This window comes from Rhinichthys klamathensis, unplaced genomic scaffold (genome assembly GCF_029890125.1).
Source record: "Rhinichthys klamathensis goyatoka isolate OS25496 unplaced genomic scaffold, OSU_Roscu_1.1 h1tg000192l_1, whole genome shotgun sequence".
Lineage (NCBI taxonomy): Eukaryota > Metazoa > Chordata > Actinopteri > Cypriniformes > Leuciscidae > Rhinichthys > Rhinichthys klamathensis.
This window is the reverse complement of record NW_026606718.1, coordinates 4,409,508-4,422,293: the sequence shown is the minus strand read 5'-3', so window position 1 is coordinate 4,422,293 and position 12,786 is coordinate 4,409,508. Positions and strand designations below refer to the sequence as shown.

At 40.4% G+C, this 12,786-nt stretch overlaps 1 protein-coding gene across 8 annotated transcripts in view; it reads right to left on the bottom strand.

Moving 5' to 3' along the window:
• The window catches only part of cadm2b (cell adhesion molecule 2b), a 257,226-nt gene that overhangs the window by 26,153 nt on the left and 218,287 nt on the right, over positions 1 to 12,786 (bottom strand). For all 8 annotated transcript variants that reach the window (XM_056262495.1, XM_056262493.1, XM_056262491.1 and 5 more), the window contains 2 exons: positions 12,249 to 12,401; positions 10,039 to 10,176 (listed from right to left, as the gene is read on the bottom strand). In XM_056262495.1, coding sequence (XP_056118470.1) covers positions 10,039 to 10,176; positions 12,249 to 12,401 — 291 coding nt within the window. The remainder of the gene's footprint in view (positions 1 to 10,038; positions 10,177 to 12,248; positions 12,402 to 12,786) is intronic.

The window sequence follows — 12,786 nt, the reverse complement described above, 5'->3', positions numbered from 1 at the left end:
AAAGTTGCTGCTATACTGTAAATACTCAAAACATTTCGTTTAACAAGAAGTTAATATTGAGTAACTTATATTTCAGACACAATAATGGCAGTTACTTTGCAATATTTTTGCCCACAAACGAAAATAGTTTGAAATGAAATCAAAGCAAAATCAACGACATGTCTACAAGCAACACTGGTGATTCTTTCCTGAATGTGAACGAGTTGAGTGAATAATTCAATTACATCTCATTTTCATGTCTTATTACTATGTATTATACCCATTTATAAGTCGTGTTGGCTAAATAAATGTTAAAACATTTGAATATGACTTATTTTGTTCCTGAATAAATCAGTGTTTTCAACAAATTAGCTGAATACAATTTTCAGTGACTCATTAATAACAAAAGTCACTTGTTTGTTCCTGAACTAATCAATGTTTTTGAATGAATCGGTTGAGTAAATGATTTAATGACTCACTGAATAAACCACAACCACAAACAGACAACCCAAGTGACACAACGAGTGGTGAATCTGCACTTCCATTTAGCAGCACAATCTTTAATTAATATGATATTCTAATATCCTCTAGCTTACTGCAATGTGCATCAAGTGTCTCATACCAGCTACCAAGCGAAAGCACAGTGTTATAACTTTCAATACACTCAAACATAATTTTAGTATGATTGTTTTGACCAAGTGCTGCATTACCCACAATTTTAAATCGTCAAATAAAGTGACCTTTAGCACTTGCAGCTATTTCATTAGAAATAAATAAAAATAATGCGAATTTTAATGGTCAAACGTAACTGTAACAAAGTTCATGTTCAGGGAGGAAGGAGACGGGAACCTGCAAACGTTAAATGTAACTTTAATGACATAGACATATACAACTTAAAGAAAGGAGCGGCAGCGGCCGACTGTGGCATATAAGCATAATTAAAACAGCAACGTTAAATGTCCCAGGTCTGGACCTCTCGTCCTTCACTGTCGTCAATCCATGGGACTCGAGACCGGCGTGTCATGCAGGTGTCTCTCACTAGCATTCGCTTCACCGGCTCCGCCCTGCTTCATACCACAGTAACATTAATGAAACTTGAAAACATTAGCTCATCCATGAACATGATTTCTGCCTGAGTCCCGTCGGATTGCTTTCCATCGGCTGTGTAGGTGAAGACGACACCTCGCATTGATTCCACGCTCATTCATGGCGTCATCAAGCTACGCCTTTGTCATTGTTTTGAATAAGCGATCTAGCGGCGAAACTTACATACTGTGCCTTTAATCTTCAAACTTTGTGTTTATACATCAACAGCAATATGACATTCTTCTGTTTGCAGCAAAGTTTTCGTTTGCAATCACACAGAAAAAACGCAATCCACCAATAGAAAGCACCCTAATAATATACAGCTCAAAACATTGTGCCTTTTTAGCCAGGAATTTATTTGAAAGCCTGTGGAAATGTGAAGAAGAAAACATCATTTAGAGCTTGTAAAGAGCCCTTATAACGCCTGTGTGAGGAACAGCACAGAGAGTGATAGAGAATCAGCAACCAGATATAATAACACTTAAAGCCATGTCTGCGTTCTGTGAACGCCCTGGATCAACAGCCTTATGAATGGCTAAGTAAAACATCACCCCGGAGGATTGCCTCCAGCAAACATCTTACTAACATATACATGCATGACCTGGCCCAGATAAAACGGACGAGTATCTCTCTTTCCCTATAGATACACATGCTCAGTAAAACATTCATAACATCTATTGTGTCCTTGGCTTTTTTCCCCCATCCAAATCCCATCCATGTTGTCTATACAAAACACTGATGGAACACTAAAGAAATTAAATGAAATGCCAAACCCATTTTACTTCCATCATGTTCTGGTAGAGCATTGCTCTAGCAACACAAAGGTTGTTAGCTCAATTCTAAGGAAACACTGGTATTGATAAAATGCATCCACTGAATGTGCTTGCAAGTCACTTCGTATTTAGCACCATGCCAAATGTAATCAGGGCTTGACATGAACTTTTTTTTCTCACCAGCCACTGTGACTAGTGGTTTTCCAAAGTTACTAGCCACTGAATTTTGACATTGATACCATGGGGAAAAACTGCATAGATATTTTTTAATGTTATCCCACAATTTGACAGCAGGATTAATAGGCTGCTGTCACTTAAACACCGAATGCACACGCTTTTTTTCTCGACTGTTTACGTTCACTTAAAACATAACTGAGTGTGTTTACTTGAATACTTGCCAATATTTTGGGTGTGAGCCAAAAATTTGTGGGAATGAGTAAAATTATTAAAATTAAAATTCCGAAATTCAATCCCTGTAACAGAAACAATATTCATCCGGAGCGAATTAAACGAGTGAGTGAAGGGAGGCTGGTTTGTGTGTCTACTTGCTGTCGGAAAGAGAGAGAGAGAAAGCGCAGCTGGTATCATATATCTATTTTGCGGAAAAATTAGTATTGGAAGCGTTTCAAATATGTCAGTATCGATATGTATCGAAAAATCTAATATAATGTAATGTTTTGTATTTCCGAGTGAATCAGGATGATGTGAGCTGAAAAGGAAAGTCATTTTAGAAGTGGAGCAAATTATTACCTTTTAATACAACATATATTTTTTCTTTGAAACAATTTGCTTTTGCACTCATTTACAATATACGACTAGAACTACGGCTGTCATTTGTTTAACTTTTTTTTTTTTACAAATTAATTACATGGTATGCTTATTATTAACTGAATATATCAATGTTTGTTGAAAGCAAAAAAGCAGAATAATTCAAATGCATTACTGTGGCAGATGAAAGCATTGAATGGACACAATTAATCATTCTAAAGACACTTTTTTTATTTGACATATATATTTGATGAATAGAAAGCTCAAAAGAATAGTATTAATTTGAAATAGAAATATTTTGTAACAATGTTACACTCACTGTCACTTTTGATCCCTTTATATTTCAAAAATAAATAAAAATAAAAATTTATGAATGGTAGAGTACGTGGTTCTGTATGGCACCATGTCCAAAACACCCATGGTAATACCATGGCACATTTTGTTAGTGTAGGAAATTAATAACATTCTATTATTATAAAATATGCAAGAATTATGAGTTTTTGTATGAATCCGGGCCCCTGCTGATGCTCAGTATAAGGAATGCCTGGTATGTAATTTCATATACAGCGACCAGTGTTGATGCTAATCGCTGTGGAAAATGGTGCAGTGTGATATCTGGGCAGTGGTGTGAAATCTAGATACTGTGCTTCTACTGTGCTCTCTCTCTCTCTCTCTCTCTCTACACCAGCGTCAGTCAGATGCTCCCATTGCAATGCCTGCAGCGCTGCCATACTCCTCTAGATGCATGCCATCATCTGACGTTTCTGGAAGACTGATAACCTTTTTTTCTTTACTTTTAAATATGAGCTGCAAAGAAATGTTGCAAAATGGCAATTTAAAAAAAAAGGGATAGTTCCCCCAAACGTGAACTGAATGAAAATCTGTTCACTGTAAAAAGTGCTCAGTTGACTTAACTTAAAAAAGTGAGGAAACCCTTTACCTGGTTAATTTATGTGTTCACACACAGTAACTTAATTTGTTCAATTATGCATGAAGTTTATTTACTTAATTTTAAGGCAACTGTTTTCCTCACTTTTTTAAGTTAAGTCAACTAAGTCAACCCTTCTACAGTGTTCTGTCATCATTTACTTACCCTCATGTCATTCCAAACCTGTGTGTAACGTACGGACAGAGGCGGTCGGATCCATGTGCAGAACTTTATTAAGAGGGAACATCAGAATCGAAGTCAAACAGGCAAAAGTCGGGGCAGGCAGCACAGGTTCATAAACAGAGTCCAGATAACAGGCTAAGGTCAGGAATCCAGGGAAATACAAAGAACTAGAAACAGAGAATAATGCTCGGAATGGTACGCTTACGCTATACAATACTTCGCACTGAACACAGGGAAAACACGGGCTTAAGACAGGAAAACTTAATCAGCTTAACAAAACACACCTGAACATAATAAACGTAATGAGTCCATAATGAAACATAACATAAAGAGAGAGAGTGTCCTCCAGTGGCTCTCGAGGGCACTACAGCTGCCGATCGTCACATAACCCCCCCTCTAAGGAGCGGCTTCCAGACGCTCCTAAGAGCTCCGGGGGGAGGTCAACGGGGGCTGGGATGGAGGGCCAGGCCCATGGAGAGGCAGGAGGTCAGGCCCATGGAGAGACCTGGGGCCTGGAGACCAGAGCAGGGCAAGAGACCATGGGGGAGCACACTTGGAAGACAACCAGGGTGGAACACACTTGACAGGAGACCAGGGTTGAACACACTTGGAAGGGTACCAGGACGGAGCAGACTCAGACAGAGACGAGGGCGGAGCAGGATTAGGCGAAGGCCAGGATGGTGAAGCCCCTGCAGACGACCATGGCAGCGCAGCCTTCATGGTCTCCTCACCAGACCCTTGGCCCCCCCCCAAAAAATACTTGGGGAAATCCACGGGTTCAGGAAAGCCCTCCCGGAGCTTGAAGGGCGCAGGCAGGGCAAGGCGCAGAGGCGGGGCCGGCAGGGCGAGGCGCAGAGGCGGGGCCGGCAGGGCGAGGCGCAGAGGCGGGGCCGGCAGGGCGAGGCGCAGAGGCGGGGCCGGCAGGGCGAGGCGCAGAGGCGGGGCCGGCAGGGCGAGGCGCAGAGGCGGGACCGGCAGGGCGAGGAGTATTTGAACACCCACCGGAGCCTGGCGAACCAAACGAGTCCTCCTTCTCCTCCGACGGCGAGTCACTGGGCTTGATACTCTCCCTTGGCTAGATTCAGCATTTGACTCACTTGTCTCGGCATTTGACTCACTCGATACACTTGATTCACTTGCTTCAGTTGACTCACTTGACTTGGGACTTGACTCACTTGATTCAGTTGACTCACTTGACTTGGGACTTGATTCAGTTGACTCACTTGATTCAGTTGATTCAGTTGACTCACTTGACTTGGGACTTGACTCACTTGATTCAGTTGACTCACTTGATTCAGTTGATTCACTTGACTCCCTTGATTCACTTGACTCGGGATTCGATTCTTTCGAGTCGGCTGGCACGTGCTCAAACTCCAGTTCGGCCGGCGAAACCTCCGCTGTATCTGGATTGGCAAGTTCAACAAAACCAGTGCGGAATACGGGCTCGAGGGGTCCGATACGATGGGTGGGTTTGGCAGGAACGGTAAACTTGAAAGCCCCTCTGACGGTAATCAAGGAAGGATCGAACAGTTTGTGGAGATGAGGCTTTAGCGGCGTGCGGAACGAGTGAGAGTAATCAGCCGCAAACGAACCTCCCCGACGCAGGGACAAGAGCAGTTCCTCAGGATCTTCTCCTGCGGGGAGTTCAAAAGCCTCTCTGAATAGGGCGATAAACACCTCATAAGAAGGGAACGACATCCGACCTGGTTTCCAGAATGTACCGACCCACTCCAGAGCCTTTCCAGTGAGCAGTGAGCAGATGAATGAAACGCGGTCGTCATCCGAGGTGTACAACTGGGGCTGAAGATTCATGTATACGCTGCACTGCTGAAGGAATCCTTCACACGCCACAGGTGAGCCATCAAACTTGTCAGGAAATGCCAGACTGAGATAGTCAGATGCGGTACTCACACTGGGTTGCGGTGGAACAGGTGCAGCGGCAGTTCGGGCTTGATTAGCCGTTGTGCTTGAGCTCTGCGTAGACCAGGTTTGCATGGAGCTTGCTAGTTCCTCGAGGAGAGAAGTTAGTCTCGCCAACTGAGAACGATAAGAGGCTAGCATGGAAGCTCGGGTCTTGACCACGGTGGATAGATGCTGAAAGTCTGCTGGATCCATGTTTGGCGAAGTATTCTGTAACGTACGGACAGAGGCGGTCGGATCCATGTGCAGAACTTTATTAAGAGGGAACATCAGAATCGAAGTCAAACAGGCAAAAGTCGGGGCAGGCAGCACAGGTTCATAAACAGAGTCCAGATAACAGGCTAAGGTCAGGAATCCAGGGAAATACAAAGAACTAGAAACAGAGAATAATGCTCGGAATGGTACGCTTACGCTATACAATACTTCGCACTGAACACAGGGAAAACACGGGCTTAAGACAGGAAAACTTAATCAGCTTAACAAAACACACCTGAACATAATAAACGTAATGAGTCCATAATGAAACATAACATAAAGAGAGAGAGTGTCCTCCAGTGGCTCTCGAGGGCACTACAGCTGCCGATCGTCACACTGTGGAGCACAAAAGAAGATATTTTGAAAAATGACTTGTGTGAACTACCCCTTTAAGCGGTACAGTGGGTCATTTAATACCAATAATACACTCATGTGAGTGACTTTTATTTTGTTTCCTCACACTAATGAGGACATGTTGTTTGTCTCATTAACTGAGAAGCTGCAGATAAGTCCAATCTGCTATTTCTCACCCTCCTCCAGAACAGACCTCTGTAACGCTTCTGGTGTGTAGGTAAAAATCAACCAGTGAAAATCAATCGCATTTCTCAGAGGAGAGGTAGATTTTTTCTCTTTTACTCTTTGATGTTGGATTATTGCTAAGGAGCTGATATTTGGTTACTAAGATGTTCTGAGTTTTTTTTTTGTGCATTCCGAAACTGTTGCTAGGGTGTTCTGAGTGGCATGGCAAGTGGTTGCTAGGGTATTCTGGATTGTTGCTTACTGGCAAAAACACCCACCCATAATGTTGCAATATAAATAAAAGGGTTTTTTTCTAATAGGAAGTCTGATCCCTTTATACAGTCTGATAACTTATTATGTTTTAGTAAATCGTGGACAGAACAAATTTATAATTCGTGGGATCAAATTGTTAATTTGTTACCGATATATATATATATATATATATATATATTTCCGCATGTCATCATGTGGATGGCTCCGTAAACTTAGAAAAGTAACAGCACATCTCTCCTCAATCTGCATGATTTAAGGTGTCTGTAACACAACTAGTGCAGGACGATTTATGTTTAATACTTAGGGTTGATGTTTGTTTAAACCCCATGGGCCCTATCTTGCACCTGGCGCAAATGACTTTGTACACTGGCGCATGTATCATTCCTATTTTGCACCCGCGCAAAGCGGACTTTTCCCTCCACAGACACATGTCGGTTAACTAAGAAATACACTTGCGCTCCCTGGGGCGGTTAAGCGCAAAGAGGAGGCGTGTTCCGGCGCAAACTTTCCCTCATGCTATTTTGCTGTTCTATAAAACAATTGCGCCACTGACCAGAAAAAAACTAGTCTAAAGTCAGTGGCGCGTTGTTCATAATGCTATTTTAAGCGCGCGTGCTTGGCCATAATGTAGCGGGTGCTCTCATCAACACAGATGCAGCAGTTTTTATTTTTGCAAATCATACATTATAACAAGGAAAAATATTAACACATGAGGGAAATCATTGTGGTGTCCATGAAGATGTAATTTTGTTTTGTTTTTTTCCTCCCACGCCTGTTTAACCGATGCTGATTTGGGTGGGTTTCTCCCATCCCCATACAACGTCACTTCTCTGTCTTTCACGGTCCTGACAAGAACGTCGGTCTCCTCGGCTGTGAACCGCTCCTGGCGCGCGCTTGGTAAATCCGCCGTTATAATAGCAATCCGCCATGCAACAAGCGCACCTGCTCTTAAAGGGAATGTGAGATGACGCTCTGATTGGTTTATTACGTTACGCCCAAACCACACCTATGAATAATGAAGCTACTTCAGACCAACCCCTTTTAGATTTGCGCCAGGCGCAAGAGGCATTTATCCCGCCGGGAAAATAGCAACAGCGCCGGGATCCGCCCACAAAGTTACTTGCGCTTTGACACTTGCGTTTCAGATCGTTAAAATAGGGCCCCATAAGTAGAAGCAATTATTCTTCAGATAACATGAAAGCCTAAATTCAATCTGTTCATCATATAAAAAGATCGAGTCTCTTCAGAAAATTTGGACTAAAACACTCAATGAACACTCAATTCATTTGGAAAATTTGGACTAAAACACTCAATTCATAAGGAGTGAATATGGAGTGAATATTTTACGATCTCTTTAATGAACTGTTTGATGCGTTTCTAAGATGAACGAAAGTCTTTGGTTTGGAACGACATGAGGGTGAGTTTGATGACAGAATTTTCATTTTTGGGTGAACTATATAACTTAGTTGTGTAAATGGGCACTATGTAACAAATTGTGCAACCAAATTAAGTACAAATTTCTTGTAGTTACTAACCCCCTACTTCAACCTTCATGTCCCAGTTTAAGGTTGATAAGGTGCAAACCTATCCAGATGTGTTAAAACAGCATGAAAAGCACACGAAAATAGTATAGCATATTTAGCACAGTTCCAGATAAAGTAAATTGCATCTAAAAAATGTTTTTTTTAAACACTGGCAAAGTGGTAAATAAGCTCTCAGGAGATCCTGGATTTGTGCTGAAGTCTCAAGAGTTGCACAGGCCACACTGAAAGTTGTGTCGACGGCAGCCAGGGTATCCACCAATGTGACCCGATACACAAGGCTTCGTATCTCCCTGACCATCCTAAAGTGAGTGGTCTCACACATGTTAGATATTCTGTTTGGGCCTGCGTGCTGGTCTCGAGAAGCACATCCAATCCGTCTCACAAGATCAGATCACAGAGCGAGATTCCTTTGAATTGGAGTGAGTGACAGGCAGTCTGGCTGTGATGCTATGTTCCCGTGTGCCACTGGCCTTTAACTATGGCTTGCGTGAATGCCATCTCTGAGTCGGTCCTGTCTCAGGCCATCAATCACCACAACCAGATCAGCCGACTGGGGCTTCTGCCTGAGATGTGTGAGCCTCAGCCCTCAGAGGGATATCTGGGGTAACATATTGGTTAAAGTTGAACTGATGTTTTGTGCTATGCTGCACTACTGTACATCTGATCGACTCAAAGAATCAATTGCGGGTTTTTTTGTCAGAAATGGTAGATTGTTCAGACAAATACGTAGTCTTGTTTCACCTCACTGGTTGAGCCAGTGTTTACACAAAATATATGCATAAAATATATTTGCATAATATATTTTAAGATTAAAAGACATTAATACTTTTATTCAGCAAGGACGCGATTAACTGAAGACTGGAGTAATGATGCTGAAAATTCAGCTTTGATCATAGGAATAAATTAAATTTGAAAATGTATGAAAATAGAAAATCGTTCTTTTGAATTGTAATACTATTTAACAATATCACAGTTTTTACTGTATTTTCAACAAATATTTTTTTTAATTTATTGCTTCTTAACATCTCATGTTGTGCAACTCCCCAAAAATTCAATTATATTTATATTTATAAAAAACATTTACTTTGAAAAATGTTTATATATATATATATATATTTTTTTTTACAGATTTTGTGAAATTTAATCCTTATAAAATAATAGTTTTTCAAAAGCATTTGAAACCTATGGAGCCCCTAAAGGGACATTGTGAAGGAAAAAAATAGGACCGAAAATTATTTGTCAATGCTTTTGCGTTCTCTCGCAAATGTTTTGCGTTCTCACAAGAAACGAGCGTTTGCGATTCCCCGAGAAACGTTGAGTTCCTTCCCAAAAACATTTGCATTCTCCCGAGAAACTTTGCGTTTGCTGACAAAGAGCTCAAAAGGCATAGTTTCTCGGGAGAACGCAAAACTGTTGAGAACTCTGAAACATTGACTTATTATTTTTCCTCCCATCTCCTATCTTTTTTCCACCACCATGCCCCTTTAGGGTCTCCGTAGAAACTACCTGAAATAATGTCCTTTGTAAACAATTGTAAGTTAAATTAATTTAAAAAACGTGTCCAGTCTTAAACAGGGAATGCAGAAAGTATTTCAACACTGCAAAATGACACACTTCACTTTCAAGGCCCAGGATTATACAATACTAACCTATACGCTGTGAGATCCTTTGTAAAGAGCTGCACAATTCATATATATGTTAGTGTAAAGATGCACATTACACACACTATGTACCACTTGCACTCTTGACAACATGTGCAACTGTTCACTGCACACAGTTAGCTCTAGGCTATCCGGGGGGATTTGTTTACCTTGCACCTCCTTGTCGTTTCTAAACCATCGGATGTCAGCAGCCGGTTTGCTGCCAGATGTGGTGCATGTCAGTGTGACGTCCTCCCCCTCCTGGGCAGGTCTCGAGAGGCCTGTGATTTCTGGTTTTGCTGGAACACCTGATATACAAACAGAAGAGGAGGATTATAGGCAGCACTGATGGAAACATGGGTGATTCTATGATTTCAGCCCCACACCTAAACATGAACTGATTAAGAGGAATATTTCTTGCTTGAAGTTCAAATGTGGCTTGACATTGTTTTTGATAATACATATATTTTTTTAGTTTATATATATGTTTGTCAGTAGATATATATCAATTCTATTTTCTACTTTATAGTATTTTGTCATTGTATTAGAACAGAGAGCAATTGGATGAGAGATAAAGATTTTGGTTTCTCCCAAGGTCTCTTCTAATGTACATTAAACCGAACCCTACAGACAGCTGTTCAATGACAAAATCATATCTGGGGGGATTAAATGGATGTTCTGGGTTCACTGCTTCTGATTACGATGGAAAAGATTTAGACTCGTCCTAAATTAAAAAAACTTTTTATTTCAGTATTGCACAATAACAAATGTTAAAATTAACAATTAGCCAAATGACTTAAGCACTGTACATGTTAACATGGGACTAGTGTGTCAGAATTGTTAATTAGCCTTGTCTTTGTAATGGTATATATTCAATAACCATGTAAATACGCTAAAGCCGCAATAACGCTAAAGAAATTGATCCACTTGTGAAAGTATTCCATCTCTGTTGGATGAAAACAAAATAATTGCCTGTAAAGTTACTTTTAAACAATATGCATTATGAAATGTGGTATACAAACAAAAGATAAAAGTGGTCCCACCACAAAACAACAATTGCATGTAAAGTTACTTTGGTTGCACTTTTTTTTACAGTACATGCACTTACAATGTACTTACCTAAGAAAGTACAGGGTAATGGGTTAAGGTTAGGTTTAGGGGTAGGTTCAGAGTTAGTACCTAGTTATTACCCAGTTATTGCAATTACTATAATAAGTACATATAGTATGTACATGGGGAACAGGACTGTAAAATAAAGTTCTACCGTTACTTTTAAACAATATGCATTGTGAAAAGTGGAATTCAAACATAAGATAAAAGTAGTCCCACCACAAAACAAAACAAAACAAAACAAAAAACAAGCATTGTCAGTAAAGTTACTTTAAACAATATTGTTACGTTATGTTTATTTTTCCTCGAGTCTTTATAATATCTGTGTATGCTTTTTGATGTTTTCTTTGAGTGTCAGATCATCGCTGTTTTGCCGCCGCTGTGCTGCCGCCTGCCAGCGGTAATTGGATGATCAGCTGGCGGTCCTTTTAAAAACTCCTCTTCCGCTTGACAGAGGGAACTGTTGGGGCTTCGGGTCGGTCGCAATGGCTCAGACTTCCTGCCAGATCAAAATATTCTTTTCGTGTTTCTTTTGGTTGTGTGTTTTATTTTGAATGTGGTAATGTAGGAGACACCTGCTCTTTTGTTTGGAACTTATTTATTCTATGTTTTTGGTGAGCGCAGTTATAAGCTTTATTGTAGTTCATTTTCTTTTCTTTGTGTTAGGTTATTTACGTTGCTGTTTAATTTCGTTAGATTGGGTTTTGTTTGTTTTTTGGGGCCTTGGGTCTCTCTCACGAGAATACCACTCTATTGATTTATTTCTCTATTCATTTTTGTAAATGAATTCTACTTTATTGTTATATCATTTTCGTTTGGGACGCGGGTCCTTCTAACGAATACTAACTGTTTATTGTTATTTACTTTTGTGATTCACAATAAATGTATATTATCATTTATTGTTTTCGCCTTCTTTTGTATTCGCCATTCGGTTCTTTTGATCTGACGGCCTGCTGGAAGCCTTTCGTACCTTTTTCTTTCATTTATTGCGTCTTACCCCTAGTGGACGTAATACATATGTATAGTTAAAAGTGGTATATGAACGTGTACAGAGTAAGAAGCGCACAAGCTGATTATAAACCAAAGCAGTGACACATCTAATGTGAAAATATCTCCTTTACATCACTCTCTGTGTCACCAAAGGGCTAAAAGAAAACAAGATCATGTGAAGGAAGAGAACACCCTGACCCAAGATCAGTGATGAGTGTGTTGACCTTAAAAGCGCAGATTGATGAGGATGAGAGGGAGACTGATCTATGAGAAGTCTTACCTAACACAGTCAGGAAGGCCTTGGAAGTCTTGACAGGCATGGTGAAGAGCGAGCATGTATACTGTCCTTCATCTGACAGAGTAACGTCATTGATGCTGATGGTCAGCTCCTTCCACGAGGCTCGAACCAGTTCAATCCGGTTGTCCCTTAATGCTAAGATATAAAAACAATAGCTAATCAATAAGATAAAAATGACATTAGAGAAACAGTCAAAGTCACATTGCCTGAAGTGGTTCCATGGTAAAGTGTTAGTATCAACCTTAGTATTTCGATTGGTGGCATGTGTAATGGAATTGGTCGAAAAGGATTCAGGACACAATTTTTTTTATTTTTGTCCCCTCAAAACATAAAGAGTAGGCATTTAAAAATAATATCTCAAATGAAAAAATAATGATAGAAATAACAAGCTTGAGGCAATGAGAAACTCATACAAATGTATGCCACTGTATGCTGTATGCCTCTAGATAAAATACACATGTAAATATCAAGGGGAGAAATGGCTAAACAAACCAAAAAGACAAAGAAAGACATTCTCTTG